At 35.1% G+C, this 18,273-nt stretch overlaps 1 protein-coding gene across 1 annotated transcript; it reads right to left on the bottom strand.

The window, feature by feature from the left end:
• Positions 1–933: 933 nt before the first annotated feature.
• LOC106411537 (ammonium transporter 2) lies at positions 934–5,716 on the bottom strand. The gene is made up of 5 exons (XM_013852321.3): positions 5,151–5,716; positions 4,749–5,072; positions 2,022–2,307; positions 1,679–1,782; positions 934–1,596 (listed from the first exon to the last, which is right to left on the bottom strand). Exons 1-5 carry the CDS (start codon positions 5,460–5,462, stop codon positions 1,153–1,155), a joined length of 1,470 nt encoding a protein of 489 aa, XP_013707775.1. The 5' UTR covers positions 5,463–5,716; the 3' UTR covers positions 934–1,152.
• Positions 5,717–18,273: the final 12,557 nt, after the last annotated feature.

Below are 18,273 nucleotides of genomic sequence, written 5' to 3'. Positions count from 1 at the left end.
CTATAGGACAAGTTTCAATTATTTCATTAGTGTTCAATTATTTCATACACTAACCTTTTTTATGATAAGGTTTAACACAGATACATCACCCCTGATCCTAAGGACAAATTATGACTTGAGAGTTTCATAGAGACTAGGGTTTTTGGAAGTGACGATGACACTGACACTTTAGTCAAAGTTATAAGAGAATTAAGGTTTTAACGCTCACATGTCAAACGGTCTAGAGAGTTAGGAAGACTGATTCGGTCATAATCCTAATAGAACTAAGGTTTAACGATGAAAGACCAATCATTACTCCAATTAGAAGAAGGAAGGTTTAACACTATCATCTAAAGCAAACAACTAGGTTATATATGCACATTACGTTTTCCCTGGCTAAATCGTTGTCATCCAACCAAAGCTTTGGCTACGGATAATATACTTATTTATTTAGCTATACTCTACCCTCAAAAGTTGATAGAGTTTATTCCATGGCATATTTGGTGGTGTACTTTTTTGGCAGCCAAGAAAAAGGAAGGGAGGGTGCAGACTGTAAATCTGCATCAAAAGTGGACAGAGGCTGAACAAATGGTTGCATCAAAAGATGCTCAAGAATGAGAAAGTTCTATTTTTATTAAGGAAGTTTTTCTATATACATGTGTTTTGTATAGCTTTGCTTTGTATCAGCTGGGTTTTCAGTGGCTCCCTTGTACGCTCATCTTTTTAGGCCATTTTATCACAAGAATATGGTTGGTTCAGTCTCCAAACTTTTTCTCATGAGTAGTTTAAGTTCAATCATCCAAACTATAAGAATGAGAACTAGTTTGTGTTGTGTTCAAAAAAAAAGAAGAGAGAACTAGTTAAATATAGCGTAATTCTATTTTAACATATCCTCCACCACTAAGTTGCAAAATTATTTGGCAAATATAGAGTAATATTAGCACATATAAAACCTGAAGAAATTATATTCATTACAAACAAATCATAATGTAAATGAATATTTCTTCTGAGTTTAGTTTGCAAAATCAAAAAATGGTTGTTAAAACTGCTATTACATCAGAAAAAATGAAAACTGAAGTTTGTACCTATACAGAACACAACTTTTTCATGTCTCTACAACACCAAAAGAAAAGAAAGAGAGATAAAAAGAAAAGAAAGCACATACCGAGATTTTTATAAAACAATAGTGACACCTCTAGCACCATGAACATAAGAAGGATGAGCAGCTTCTTGATCTCTCTCAAACTGTTGCATCTGCGTTTCATGCCTCGTGGCATCGAACTTCTCTCCATCTCCCCAAAGAGCATAAGCTTCTTCTCCATGAGCAGCATCGTCTCCAATACCAAGCTCTTCCTCAGCCATTCTCAACGGTATGAACATCTTTATAGCAAGGAGTATGAGAGTCGTCGACACTACATTCCAGACAGTAATGAAGGCAGCTCCGACCAACTGTTTCAGAAACTGTTTGCCACCATTGCCGCCGTAGAAAGCTCCGTTGGTGTTCGGGACAGGAAGTAACAAGACGCAGAGATCAGGATGTGCGAACAAGCCGGTCAGTAATCCACCTAGTACTCCAGCTACTGCGTGTGTGTAGAATACCGCTAATGTATCATCTACCTGTTTATTTAATTCGATCAAAATAAACACAATCGTTATAGAACAAAAGAGTTTTAAACTTTTAAGGGTGAAGATAATTTACTTGTTGGAGGAGTGTAGATTTCTTGTGAATGATCATCATAGAGGCCCATGGAATTGATCCTGAGAATATTCCAATTATTATGGCCGCCCATGTTTGGATCAACCCTGCAATACATTTCGTCTGTTAGTATAATATAGCAACAGTGCCATGTGTTTCTGTTTGATTTTAACACAAGAGTCACCAACCAAACACACGCACACACGTACCACTAGTATCTCTTATCCCTAATGTTTTTTGTAACTATCTTTGTAACCAATAAGATCTAATATTGTTTCTCACAAATTTTTTTTAATTCAATCAATAATGAACGACAGACTATTAACTGAGGTTAGAAGACTGGGACCTGCTCCGGGAGTGACGCCGGCGAGGCCAGTAACCATGCCTTGAATGGCTCCTATAACTGAAGGTTTGCCAAAGAAAATAACATCGAGGCAGGTCCATACGAGGAGGCTTGTGGCGGCAGAGAGGTTGGTGTTGAGCACGGCGATTGAGGAGGTTAAGTTGGCGGCGTAAGGAGCTCCACCGTTAAAACCGGACCATCCCATCCATAGAAGCCCAGCTCCGGCAAGCATTAGAAGAACATTGTTCGGTGGGAATCTTTCTCTGTCTGCCTGAGGCCGGGGTCCCACCTACAACATGTCACACATATTGAGTTTAATTCAGTCTAAGTTATAATCAACTCAATATAAATAATTCAACAAGGTAGTAATATAGTCATGGCACGTGTACGAATCTGTTCTCGCCTATTGTTTGCTGACGATTTTCCCTTTTTCTTTTGCATAGTTATATTTGTATATTATGTAGACTTTTTTTTTTTTTTTGATCAAAATATATTATGTAGACTATTAATTTATTTTTGTTAGTGTGCCGATCAATCATTAAACTGATCTATAAATTAACTAAGAACCATGAAAATTGAATACGTAATCATTTTGAAAGAGAAAGCAAAACAAGACTTGGTAAATTGTGACGAGTCCACATCAAAATATACTTATTAGAAAAATTTCCGGCTCCATGACCATGAGGACCATGACCAATGCCGTCTACCGTATATTTAGTTAAATTTAAATCCAATATTTTCAACAACCATCAATATACAAATATCTTGTTCTCCAATGTTACCATTTTTCCAACCCACTATTTTTTATTTATCTATATTATTATAAGGAAAGGAATCTTAAAAAATCTAATTATATAAAGTTGTTTGACCCTTTCATTTTTAACTTAACTTATTATAAACAACATATAATAACATTATTCAATAATACTCTTATACGTTATATGTAATCTACTATTGTTATCCATATTTTCGCTCAACGGTATTGGTACACATAACATTTGTCCCCATAATACATACTTATTCCAATAAATTTTTAAATTTGTCTCTATTCTAATAACATCAGAAGACTAATATGATACATGAAACCGAAATAATATCATAGTCAAATATCAAAGTTCACCTAATATTAAAGTACAAACCTCTACAAATGAATTGTTCAGTTACACATGTTGATGGGAAACACAATGATAATTCGTAAAGTGATATCACCAATTTTCTTTATTAATGTATTTACGTTCGACGATTTCAGACTTGCAACTACATTCTTTTAGAACTCTGCAACAGGATTTAGATTGATTCATAGTTATAGTTTGAATTACATCATTCTCATGCACTATTTGCTTACATGGCATATTACTTTTTTCTTATATTAGAGCTCTAATGTAGAAGACAATTGACAAACATACTACATTAGAAAAGGATTTTGGTGCAGCAAACTATTCAAGTGGACATAATAAAACCTTGAAACAAGTTCTCTGCGGTAAGTTCATGTCTTCCACATATGAGAATGATCTATACAATTTAAAATATAATTGTAGCAGATTAAATTGAATATATTAAAGTTCAAAATCATCAACTGCACATTTGAGAATATACTATCATATTCTCAGTATTTATTTACTAAATATTTTCTTAATATAAATCAATCATAGTAAAAAGAAATCTATAAAAAATATCACGGGTACATTTATACCAGAATTTTTGGAATCCTTTACCATGTTAGGTTAATATTTTTAGCCCTTCAAAATGGTAACAACCAAAATATTAGGCGAACAAAATCTTAAAATAAAATAAATATTTTCAGATAACAACCAAAATATACACCGTAACCTAACACGTTATTTAAATATTTCAGAAAAAGATATCTAAAAGATATTTTTAACAATAAATTTTAGTTTTTCTATCACCATTTTCTTCATTAAATTTAAATGATATAGTAAAGGTATTATCAAAATTAAAAAAGAAAACAAATCATATAGTTTATTCAAATTTATGTACTATTAAAAATATATAAAAGGTGAATCATTTTAAAAACAAATATCATCAAATTTATATGGGTTTTTATCGGATAAACCAGTAATGAAGGATTTTAGGAGGTTAACGGGTTATTTACTTTTTAAATATCGGGTTTTAACTAAATCTGAACTAGATTATATATATGGATCACCGGATTTGCAAGTTCGTCCACGGGTCTGTGTCGAATATAAAAATATTGGTAAAAATATTAAAACCCCTACAAATACTATTAAATTAGTCTAAAATATGCCAAATAAATCTTATGTTTCATTAACTCAACCAATGAAACTCTTACAAAATACTTACAAAATATAAAGATGATGTTGTAACATAAAAGTTTACATACAAAATCTCAAATAGAAAAAATTGATAAAATTAAATAATTTTAAACAAAAAATCATCTATATAATACGAATTTTTAACTTAATAATGTATATTATAATCAAAACACTAATTCATATCACATTTTTATTAATCGAAGCGCGGATCAAAATCTAGTTGTATTATTAAATCCCAACATGACTCAGAAACTAAATAAACCAACCAAAAACCTTTCAGTGAATACTCAATGGTAAAGACACAAAAAATTAGGTCTAAAATTATTTTGGTCACGAGTGGAAAGAAATATAATTAGGACAAATGTACGAGAAAATTTAATGTAGTTCTTGAAAAAAACCATAAAACTGAAGACATTTAATTTTCTTGAAAACGTACCCAGTAAGCGGCGACGAAGCCGGCAACACCGGAGGAGAGATGAATAACATATCCGCCGGAGTAATCAATGACACCCCAATGGTACAGAAACCCACCGCCCCATAGACTATAAGCTCCGACCGTGTAGCTAAATATCAACCACAATGGCACAAAAGCCATCCACGCTTTAATATTCATCCTCCCCAACACCGACCCGGCCACAAGTATAGTCGTTATCGCCGCAAAAGTGAACTGAAAATAAACCAAAGTCGCCATCGGAAAATACGGCATCGTCGCTTCTTTCTCCGTCGTACCGTTCCCAAAAATCCTGACAGTTTCTGGAATCTACAAAAAGGAAAAAAAGAGTCAACCAAAGGCATTTTCTTACAGAACACTTTTGTGGATATAAACTAGTTTCAAGACCTTGGCTTGTCCCTTGAGGTATCCTTGGTCGAAGGCGGGACCACCTTTACCCCAGAAAGGCAAAAGCTCATCTCCGAAAGCCATTTTGTAACAGAGGAGGACCCAACAGAGGAGAACGGCTGCGAAGGCGTAAAGTGCCATGAAAGCGGAATTCACGGCCCATTTCTTCTTGACGATGGAGGCGTAGAGGATGACGAGACCTGGCATGCTTTGTAGACCGACCAGAGTCGCCGACGTGAGCTGCCACGCGTTGTCTCCTTTGTTGAGCCAATCAGGAACACTCGGTAAGCTCGCATCGTAAGCGCCGGCCATGTCTATCTCTCACGGAGACGATCCAGATGATGTGATGACTCTGGTTTCTTGAGAGGTCTCAAATGTTTGTAGTCAATGGTAAAGAGCATGAGATGGTTGGTGTGAGAACCTTTAGTTATAAACTTATAATAATGTGTGTAAACTAGACAAGTCACACAAGTGGTGTTTCGTGTTTTGTTGTACAGTTTGAAAGAGAAAAGTCTTCGAAGATCGATGGATATATTTCTCATTCCTCAATTTTAGAATCTTGATATTTCAGAGAAGCTTATGTCTACGCGTTACTGAATCGATAAAGTTACCAGGATAAAACAAATAGATGTGGACCATGTGGTGTGGACTTGATATTTATCTAAGTCATAAAGTCATAATTATTTTTAAGAGTTTGAATGAGTTAGCAGAAAGCATGTATATTACTTTTAGGTTGTTGAAATTTTATTCTATCTTCTCCTAGTTGGTTTAACAAAAATATTCTTATATTTGGTCTCTATGTATAAGAATGAAAAAACTTTGAGACCTTTATATTTTTAAGTAACATCAAAATATTTATGAATTTGGTTATATGGAAAAAAAATACATGTAGTGGTAGAATGATATAATTCGTAAAGTTTTTTTTCGTAAAGTTATTTTGTTGTCTTTTACATATATTTTGAACATTTATTTAAACATTATAGTTTGAATGAAAGATGCGCTCCAAAAAAAAAAAATTAAACATTATAAAAATGACAGTAGAGGAACATTAGCAGATGGGTATTCATAACCAAGTCGCATTCGCCCATATCAAAAAGTTAGTCCATTGCCGAGAAGAGAAGAGCACACAGTAGCGCCCCGTGCGTCCGGGCGCGTGCCAGCGCCAGTGGCTCCCTTCCTTGTCGATTCAGTCTAGGTTTCCCTCTGTGTGCTTCGATCTGTTGTCCTATCCGATATATTTCTGGATCTGGGCTAGGATTTTGCTCCGGGAAGAGTTCTGCTTATGGAGACCTTCAAACGGCGGCAATTCCTCTTTCTCTGGATTCGTGGTGAGGAAATAGGACGGCGGCTAGTCGCGACAGTTTTCGTTGGAGGTTAGGGTTTGCTCCGGGAGGTGGAGGCTCCGTTAGTTCCGCCGTCGCCGATTAAGTTTCCGGGGGGGGGCGTGGAGGCTTCCTCAGCTCTGCGTCGCCGGCAAAGTCTCCGGGAGGTGGAGGCTTCCTCAGCTCTGCGTCGCCGGATCGTGCTCCGAAGGGTGAAGGCGTTCTTTACCTTGCGTCGTCGGCTTTTGTTTGCTCTTTAGATTTGTTTTAGGGTTTGTTTTTATGTTTTTCTTGCGTTGTCGGTCGAGATCCGTGGATGAACTCTCGTTGTTGGAAGAGAGAAGTGTCCGTTTCAAGATGGTGATGTTCCGTGCGGCGGTTATGTTTCTCTGGTGTGTGCTTGAACGGTGGCGGTTGTGATCTCGCTCCGGCGATTGATCTTTCCGGTAAAGATAACACAAGAGTAAAACACGGTTGCGGTTTAGAGGGTGTGGAGGTCATGGGCTCAGGTTTGTCACGGTGATGCATGCTCCTGTAGTGTCCGGTGAGACGCGTTCTTGCTCTGACGTAGGTTCTCCCGGTGGTGGCGACGACGCGGGTTCGTATCTCGAGGTAGGGCGAATCGCTCGTTGTCGGTGGATGGGTTTGTTGGGTAATGGGCTTGGGCCTAATCTGTTTGGTTACTTTTCCTGGGCTTTGTGTTTAGGCCTTCAGGTGGTTGTAAGGTCTCGTGGGCATCGGTCTTTTTTGTTTTTTAATAAAATTTTAGATGGAAAAAAAAAAAGAACATTAGCAGATGCAAGGTTCAAGTTATGTTTCCACCCCTTACCATTAAAGATACTTCCACTTGATGCATTTTCTATCTAAGCAGTTGTTGCGAAATTTCTATAGTTTCAGAAATTAGTTTGATTCTGACGTTGCGCGACATTGGATCGTGCGACCATGTTTGATACTGAACAAGTTGACCCAGTGATACATTGACTGTTTAAGAAGCAAAGATTCATTCGTATGTTTGTAAAATTAAACATGATACTGGCCTGAACGTTGTATTTGGTACGTCGAAGGCAAATAGATTCAATTAAACAACAGAATCAGTGTTATACTATATATTAACGAGACGTCCATTTCATACGGATATAAGCACTACCTTGTTTGTATAGAATAAAACTCTTCAATGATCTATTGGAGACAGACCAATGTTCTTAGAACATCTCCATTACAAATATTTACGGTGGTTTTTTCACAATTAAAAATTTTAATAATTAAAATAGAAAAAGAAGAAAGAAAAAAATTGAAGTTATCAAATGAAGAAAACTAAGAATTTTTGAAAAAAAAAATCATGAAAATCCCATGATATACTTATCTATTATTAATTATTTCACTTTGAAAAATAATTAATTATAAATAAGATATTTTATTATTTGAAAAAATCTTTAGAGTTTCATGGAGAGTGCTCTCTTGAAATAGTTTGATTAAATTAAAATTATTACTGGATTACAGGAACCAATCATAATCAATGAAACCATATATAAAAGTTAAACATGTAATAGGTTATTCTTGTTTACAATTCATTACGCTTAATAACATTAGTTTATAGTTAAATCTGTATACAATAACTAAAAAGAAAAAGATTATGCCCGACCTTTTATTGTAACTTTGGCTTTAGTTTCAGGTTCAAACGTAAAGCAAGTATGATGTTTGTGACCAGACGAACATTATCTGCGACCCTGTGGTTCCAGCTAAAGCGTGCATCCAATCCATATCCATATGCACTAGACATTTTATAGCCCAATGTTAGCCCAATGTTAGCCCAACAAACAGCATATTTGCTTATGCAACTATTATTTTTTCTCAAAAAAAAAGCATTCAAATTAAAAACATAAACATAACGAAACAAGCTTAATATTAAGATAAGCACTAATTTAGAGAAAAAGAAACTTACTGTACATCTATCCTACTATATAAAGTAGGATATAAAAGAAGCTAAATTGAGAGCTTATAACGGGTGCCACATGGGCAAAATAATCCCTACCAATCATACTGCCATGTCACTGGCGGATTTGGCTTTCAATTAAAATTGCAATAAAAGATTTGGACTTGGTTTTGATTACAAAATTGGCTACAGCGAGTGGGCTTCAAATTAAAGTTGCTTTGGTTACAAAATTGGCTACAACGAGTGGGCTTCGAATTAAAAGAATGAGGTTCGAATTAAAATTGCTTTGGTTTGGTTACAGCGAGTGGGCTTCGAATTAAAAGAACAATCTCGCAGCCCAGCCCATTAATTATGTGTACCTGTTAATTATTCACTAAGAACACGTAAACAAATTGCAATGCATGCAAACAATAAGGAATACGTCCTTTACGAGTTGTCTTATAATAAAACAAATGCATGCATGAATTGGTTTTTGTCGAGCTGTTAATTATTAGATAGACTTCTGGCTATACACGTCTAAATCAAAAACGATTTCACCAAGTTTAACTGGCCCCATAATAATATTCTTCTAGCAAAAAATCCTCTTGCATTCACTAAGAAGTAAATAACATATATTCTGCCATTAATACAAAAAAAAAGATATGGAAACAAAACCATAATGTTAATCAAAATATATATTCAAGCTTTGACTCTAAGCTCACCATAACATTTATCCGTCGTCTCTCCCTCTGCAGAAAATCAGTCTAAGTTATTCAACCTAATTGTAAGCTATTCAAATGATTAGTCTATAGTATTGGTATTCCGTTTAAGTTATCAACATCTGCACGTAGATACAAAATCCCACGAGAAAACCTCCTAACGTCATTTGGTAAGAAATCGTCTACGATCAACCAGCTCTACCCCTTCGTCGCAAAAGCCAAATAGGTAACCCTTTTTTTTGGTGGTCGATCTGAATAATCATTTTAATATTCTTCCTTTTGTTTAAGGAAGTGCTGATCTCAACACCATGGTCAAATCAACATCTAGAGATCCTCCCCTTCTAGGAGGTATTTTATATTTACAAGTTCCTTTTTGAATCCAAAAATTATTAATATTGATATATTAATTTAATACTTAAATCTAAGGTAGATTTTCTTTCAGATAATAGTGATTTTTTGTATTTAAAAATACAAACTATGAACCATATTAATTTTACAACAACATATTTATATTATACATTTTTAAAATAAAACATCATTAGTATTTATTATTCAACCAATAATAAAATATAATGTATACTAAATAACTGATTTGACATAATGTTGACATTACTTCTTAGAGTTCCTTTTTATTATATTTAAACCCAACAAAATAATTAAAAATTAACACTTCCAAATACTCATGCTACGTCCTTTTGATGGGCAATAAAAAACAAACAAACAAACTATCTTCACTTCAAAAATCCAATTTTTAAAAATTAAATTAAATTTTGGTCACTCCAAATACATATTCTTTAATTATATTAAATTAAATGAAAGAAATCAATTTTTTTTAAAAAACAAACAAATTATAACTATGTTCACTTCAAAAAATTAAAAACAAAAGGTCAATAAAAAATAAATCACACTCTAATCTGTGCAAATCATGCAGCCGAAGATCACAATAACCGGAGCAACAACCTCGGACCACAACCAATAATCACTAGGACCATTAGGATGTGGCTCATCACAAATCACAAAAATAAAAATACTTTCCTATGAACAACTTTCATTTGTCTTGACATCCAGGTTTGTCAACAGGAACAGAAAATGGAAGGGAGGGTGCCTATTTCTACGTCGGACAAAATGTACCAACGGTTCGAAGAAGGGAAAATTTATCACATTAGATATTTTAATCTCCTTCCCAATAACCAACGGTACAGTCTTACAGTTCAACCCTACATAATCAATATCAATGAGAAAACAATTATTACACAGATTGAAGAAAACATTCCACCAATACCTTCATAAATATTCCGGCCCCAACGCTACCCCCAATTGATCAGCTTAGCAAGTGCAACCAATTTCCTCCCAGGTAAAAAATACCATTGTCGGGGTCTCGCAAACAAATAAATTCTCTTTTTCCTCACTATAAAAAAATATTATTACAGATGTTGTTGGTCGAATATGCCTCATCCAAGGAAGTGATTTATATAACAAGAACACATATTCTAAGATCATCATTGGATTACGTTTACACAGGTACTAACACTTTATTAAATAATATTTATTTTAACTAATAAATATATAATACAATTATTTTTAGTAGATCCAAAATGGTACGTCTAACTATCTGGGACAGTGAGACGGCAAATTTTAGGGAGCTAAATCACATATCTCCCAGAAAAAAACCAAATCGTAATCATCACAAGTATCATTCCATGGTTACATGAAGGTAATAAACTAAACATAATATTTACGTCAAAATAAATGCTTACAAATATTTCACTTTTACAGGAAAACTATCACTCACAACCACACCTGGATCGCGCTTTTACTTCGACACCGACATTGATATCATACAACGCTTCCAAAAGAGGAATAAACTGCTATACTAAGCTTGAAGCCATAACACCACATGGGATGATCAACAAGACATCAAACGACACCGGTCAACTGTTTTAAAATTTAAATTACTGCTTTCTACGTCAATTAAAAATGTCCACTCATATACTCTTTTATCCTAAAAAAATTGTTTGCTCAACCTAATATATTATTCAAATTTACTATTTGGTTCATTCTACAATACACACAAAAATAACTTCCAATTTCTAGAACTTAAAAATACCAAAAATTAAAAATTTACTTCAATTGAACATGTTATCCGCGCGTAGCGCGGACTCGGCTCTAGTATATATAAAGAAGGGTTTCCTTCACTCCTAGGCCATCCACATCAGATTTCATCTCACTAATTCGGAGTCTGTGGTGACGACACGTATCACGGTCAATCAAAAGTCAATGTTTCGTTAATTCTTGAATTTAATGGGTTTTATGTGTTTACAACGGTCCCTTACATCTTCCTTGAAAATAACTTAGGGAAAGTGGCCGTCGAGCAATAATTCTCGTTCAGTCAACTGTCAATAGAAATCCAACGGTTTCATTGGTGACGAACGATTCCGATCAATGTCACTCGGAAGCCGAATAGACTTCTTTAATCTAGAGCCGTTACGGAAATTAACTTGGTTCATGCATCTTCATTAACATTCACATTAATACCTACTCTCTACTCCTCACACGTTCTCACATTCAATGAATCTCTTCATTCATTCCTTTGTGTTAATCCTCCATTATAAATATGAAAGTTTTCTTCCAAAAAAATCAGCAGTTCATTTCTTTTAATAAACAACACTAAAAGGTGATGAAAAAAGATTTGCTAAGCTCATCGTTGTACTTGACGGATTGTGACAGAAAAATGATAAGAAACAGAAAAAATGAGATGAGAAACAGAATAAACAGAGAAGAAGAGAAAAGAGAAAGACGATAGAAGAGAAAATATGACTTTTTTTAGTGAACTTTTTTTTAAAAGATCTATTTATCTTTAACTCATAATAATTTTCAACATCTTGGTGTTTATTTTTCATTATTGTGGCTTCCTAAAAGGTTGCTAGCCCTGATCTCAAGGATACAACAGTTAGTGCATACACTTATGGATATAGAATCATGTGTAAGTATGCATGATTGTGATTTGTGAGTATATTTCAATTACATCTTTACCATACCGACTACTGGATTGTGAATTCTATTTAACTTGGTTGTTTCTGTGTCTCTAAAATTGGCTGAGTTTTGATAGATACATAGAATGCATTTTTCTTATTATACTTCCAAGTTTGAGTCTGCATATATCACAATAAAATGAGAACGGTGGACAAATTAGATGAGTGTGGAATACTAAACATGTTCTTACATTAAATTGAAGCGTTGTAGTTTTGTCCAAACACTAACTTATTCCTTATTTAGAACACTCACTTCCCATAACATATGTACTCTTTTCTCGACAAATGATACCTGCTAACCTAATAAAAAAACAATCACAACGTTAACACATTTGAAAGAAAATTCGTCCAACCGCACCTCCTATTTCAGATAAAAACAACTAGAACTAATACGATATGAAAAACAATAGTTTCAAATATATATATATATATATATATATGAAAATGTTTCATTGGACATCAACCTAAAATAATCTTTTAGCACATAAACATTTTGAAATACTCTTTAACTGATATATTTATGTATTTTTGGTTCCCGACTTTTGGTTCCCGTAGCGTAGAGAGAGAGAGCGAGAGAAATTATGCTAATAATAAAAAATAGTTTTTTTTGTTAATTTTAAATTAAGAAAATAGTATATCTCATATACAACATCACAAACCACAAATCATATAAAAATAATAATCTTGATTACAAGTAAATTATATCTCGCCCGTAGGACGGACCGACCCTAGTAAGCTAAGAAAGAAGAAGGAAACACTAGGGAGTTGGAAGATGGTATCCCGGCCTCGCCGACCTCATTTACCCTTTTCTCATATTGTGGTATATTCCAAATCTTGATATTTTTGAAGTCTTCCACTTCTTATTTTCTCTTATTTTTTCATTTCCTTATCTATTGTTCTTACCGAAATTTTTTCATTGGAAAATGATGGAAGAGAGAGAGAATGTAACATATAACTACATGCGCAACCGCGCTGATGCTTTTTCACCTATATATATATATATATTAAATGTTTATATTAGTTCTGTAAACACAATAATTTTATTATTTACATTTTTGTCTATTCAATTAATTGTTTGAATCCACAACAAGTATTTTTGTTGCTTCTTAGTATTATAAATCTATCTTATGAGATTTCTATTTAGTTATTTCACGAACTAATATATACTTTAAAAAAAATCAAATGATTTCATATTTAACATATTAAATTGTATATGTAATTTTTTACACTACAAGAAAACACAAATTTAGCAAGGAAAATTAACGAGGAAAAGTATTCCTCGTAAATGTACGTCGACTTTACGAGGAAATATAAAATCATCGTTATTTCCTCGTAAAGTTACGACGAAATGATTTCATCGTAAAGACGGTGTAATATCACGTGGCTTTAACGACGAACTACTCTTTCCTCGTAAACTCGACGTAAATATAGCGTGTAATTTACGAGGAAATATTTTACGTCTACTTAGCGAGGAAATTTTGAATCCACTAAATAACATGTTTTTCCTAACTAAATTGCGTCGTAAATTCGAAGGAAAATTGCAACTACCAGATTCAAAATTTTCCTATAAATATGGACATTTGAACATCATTTTAAACACACCAACAAGAAAAAAAAACGTGAAAAAAAATGTCGGGCTCCGGAAACATTTTTGAGTTGCAGAGGTGGATGTATATGCATAGAGATGCTAACGGGAGAGTGACGAAAGAATACTTTGCGGGGCTGGAGACATTTATGCATCAAGCAGATTCCACACCGCTCGCCCAAGAAAGTGGTAAGATGTTCTGTCCTTGTCGGAAATGCAACAATTCGAAATTGGCAAATCGTGAAAATGTTGGGAAGCATTGAATAAATAGAGGTTTCACGCTAAATTAATATATCTGGTTTCAACATGGAGAAAGTTATAATTATGATCAAAATGAAGCTAGTGGTAGTAATAGCAATTTTCAGGAAGAACCGGTTGATCATTTGCATAATGAACATAGTTGCCTTCAGGAAGAGCATATGGTAGATTATGATAGGTTTCATGATATGGTAGCTGATGCATTCGTAGCTCATGATGAAGATGGAAAACCTAATATTGATGCAAAAAAGTTTTATGAAATGTTAAATGCAGCGAATCAGCCACTTTACAGTGGTTGTAGAGAATGTCTCTCTAAATTGTCGTTGGCTGCTAGAATGATGAATATTAAAATTGATCACAATCTACCTGAAAGTTGCATGAATGAATGGGCAGACTTGTTTAAAGAGTATTTGCTGGAAGACAATGTGTCTGCTGATTCTTATTATGAGATTCAGAAACTGGTTTATAGTCTTGGGTTGCCTTCGGAGATGCTAGATGTTTGCATCGACAACTGCATGATATACTGGGGAGAAGATGAGAAGTTAGAAGAATGTCGATTCTGCAAGAAGCCACGATTCAAGCCGCAAGGACGGGGACGTAATAGGGTACTGTACCAAAGGATGTGGTACCTACCAATTACAGACAGGTTGAAAAGATTGTACCAATCAGAGCAGACTGCTGGAAAGATGAGATGGCATGCTGAGCATACTCAAACGGATGGTGAGATGACTCATCCATCAGATGCAAGAGCCTGGAAATATTTTAACAAAGTACATCCGGATTTCGCTAGCAATAGCCGGAATGTGTATCTCGGATTATGCACAGATGGATTTAGTCCATTCGGAATGTAATATTCATTGTGGCCAGTCTTTCTTACGCCATACAATCTGCCACCGGAGATATGCATGCAAAGAGAGTTGCTATTCTTGACCATATTAATACCTGGTCCGAACCATCCAAAAAGGTCTCTGGATGTTTTCCTACAACCACTGATAAAAGAGTTGAAGGATTTGTGGGCAACAGGGGTGAGGACGTATGACTGCTCAAGGAAGACGAATTTTACGATGCGAGCAATGCTTTTGTGGACCATAAGTGACTTTCCTGCCTATGAGATGTTGTCTGGATGGACTACACATGGGAGATTAGCTTGTCCATATTGTAATGGAATGACAGATGCGTTTCAACTGAAGAATGGTAGGAAGACAAGTTGGTTCAATTGTCACCGTCGATTTATGCCCATTGGCCATCTGTACCGAAGAAACAAGAATTTTTTTAGGCACAAAAGGGTTGGCAGAGACACTGCTCCTCCATATCTAACTGGAGAACAAATTGAAGCGCAAATCGACTACTACGGAGCTAACGAAACAGTTCGTTGTAGTGGTAATTGGCATGTCCCTCGTAATATGTCTGATTCTTACGGTGTTCATCACAACTGGCACAAGAAGAGTATATTTTGGGAGTTGCCATATTGGAAGGATCTTCTTCTGCGCCACAACCTCGATGTGATGCATATAGAGAAGAATTTCTTTGAGAACATCATGAATACAATATTGAATGTCCCAGGGAAGACAAAAGACAACATAAAATCGAGGTTGGACTTGTCGGATATTTGCTCAAGAAGTGAGTTACATATAAAAAACAAAGGACAAGTTCCCGTTCAGATATTCAGATGTCGGATATTTGCTCAAGAAGTGAGTTACATATAAAAAGCAAAAGTCGGTGTTGTTCAACTGGGTGGCATCAGAAGTGAAGTTCCCCGATGGGTATGTTTCAAATCTCTTTAGATGTGTTGAAAATGGTCAAAAGTTCTCCGGGATGACGAGTCATGAATGTCATGTCTTTATGCAACGACTACTTTCCTTTACATTTGCGGAGCTACTTCCAACAAACATACATGAAGCACTTGCATGTAGTATATTATAACTCATTAATTTTATAATGGCTTAGTTTGCAATAATATATGACTAATATAATGTGTTTAATTGTTTTTCGGATATACAAGGCATTGGAGCATTTTTCAAGGATCTGAGCACACGCACTCTTAAAGAAGAAGTCGTGGAACAGCTTTAGCAGAACATTCCCATCTTATTGTGCAACTTGGAGAAGATATTTTTTTACGTCATGGAGCATCTAGCTGTCCACCTCCCATATGAGGCATTGCTTCATGGACCTGTACATTACGGATGGATGTATCAGTATGAGCGAGCCATGAAATATTTTAAGGGAAAAGCAAAGAACCTCGCAAAAGTTGAAGGTTATATAATTGCTGGAAGTTTGACGGAAGAAACTTCTCACTTCACATCGTACTACTTTGGTTCAAAAGTACGTACCCGGAAAAGAGCTCCAAGAAGATATGATGATGGTGGTGTCGCGCCAACATATGCAGTTGCTGGTGTTCTAGACATCTTTAGCCAGATTGGACGACTCGGTGAGAAATTAAAAGAAGTTTGGTGGTCGAGTTCAGAAGACGCTCATAGTGCACACACCTATATTCAACTCAATTGCGAGGATCCATTGATGCGTTATTTTGAAAGGTAACATATATGAACACTTCTTAACACATATAAGTATAAATTATATAATTGCCAAAGATTAATTAATATAAAATGTGATTTTACAGCCTATTTGTTTCTCAAGTCGAAGAAACATTTCTAGGTATATCCACAAGTGACGTAGACAAAATGAAAGATCAACACTTTATTAAGTGGTTGAAGAATAAGGTATTAACTCAACTCTTAATTTTTTCATACATTATCTGTATTTCAACGTTCTCTTTATTTTTGCAGGTTGATTATCCTAAGTGGTTACATGAAGTAATTCAATCTCCACTTGTAAAGGTCACCACATCACATATGTATTTCACACGAGGCTATACTTTTCACACATTTGAGTATGGTAGACAGCTGACGACCAGTAACTATGGAATATGTGTGAAAGGGGAAACAGATTTCTATGGGATCTTGACGGAGATTATTGAAGTCGAATTCCCAGGGATATTGAAACTGAAATGTGTCCTCTTCAAATGTGAATGGTTTGACCCCGTCGTTAACAGAGGTGTTCGGTTTAACAAATTCGGTGTAGTTGATGTCAATGGTGGACGAAGGTACAACAAATTCTTTTTTTGCCATACATGAGGTTGTTAAATTAATTTCAACGTTTTCTTTATTTTAATTTGCAGGTACAACAATTTCGAGCCTTTCATCTTAGCTTCACAAGCAGACCAAGTTAGCTTCCTTCCATACCCTCGGATGAGAGAATCAAGAATAAATTGGTTGGCCGTGATCAAAGTTACACCACAAGGACGAATCATCAGTGGAGAAGAACCACCACTGCAAGAAGAACAGATAAATGAAGTCGAGGAACCTGAACAAGAAATTGATGACATCCTTCTCATTGATCCGCATAATCATGAGTACAGAGATCTTACCGACGATGCCACGGACGACGCTGTTGAAGACAAGTTTAATAAAAATGATGATGTTTCTAGTGATGACGAGAATGTCGATGTATCCGATTGATGTATTTGTTTTTAATAAGATTTATTTTCAGACTTAATGCATGTGAGGTACGAGAGTTTGTATTAGACTTTGGGGTTTGGAATGGAAATAATTTGACTTTGTGTAAGGTACGAGAGTTTGTATTAGAAATAAAAGATTGAGATTATAAGTTAAAGAATTGTGGTTTTAGAATTTGGGGTTTGGAATGGAAAGAATAGATTGAGGTTAAAGGGAAGATGGGTTTGAGGTTTGGAATATATGAAGTAGAATATAAGGAAGATGGGTATGGGGTTTCGGATTTTAGGGATTTAACCATAATCCTCGTAACTTCCTCGTAAGTTAACGATGAAATAACGACAAAAAGAACGCGGGACTCGTTAATTCCACGTAGGCACAATTCGTCGTAAAGACCTCGTAACCGGAAAACGCGGGCCTCGCTATTTCCTCATAAATAAAAACACGGGTCTCGCTATTTCCTCGTAAATGAACGACCAATAAAAAAGAAGAGAAAAAAAGAAAGAGAAGAAAGATACCGGAATCATAGGAAGGGAGAAACAAGGCGAGACCTACGTAAGTCTAGCCTTGTCTCCGCCCACATGTGTTCCCGTATCTTTCTCCCCTTTTTTTTTCAAATCTTTCTTATTTGAGAAGCAAACTGGTGAGTTATCTCTGATTTGAAAAGAAAATTAGTGAGTTTGTCTTTGATTTGAGAAGCAAACTCGTGTGTATTTATAGGAAATTTCAAAAGATTTTACGACGATTTAGCTTCGTCTCCTACCTCGTAAATCATCGGTATTT

This window comes from Brassica napus, chromosome C4 (assembly GCF_020379485.1).
Source record: "Brassica napus cultivar Da-Ae chromosome C4, Da-Ae, whole genome shotgun sequence".
NCBI lineage: Eukaryota > Viridiplantae > Streptophyta > Magnoliopsida > Brassicales > Brassicaceae > Brassica > Brassica napus.
Note: the sequence above shows the minus strand (reverse complement) of the source record. Positions and strands in the feature narration are given on the sequence as shown.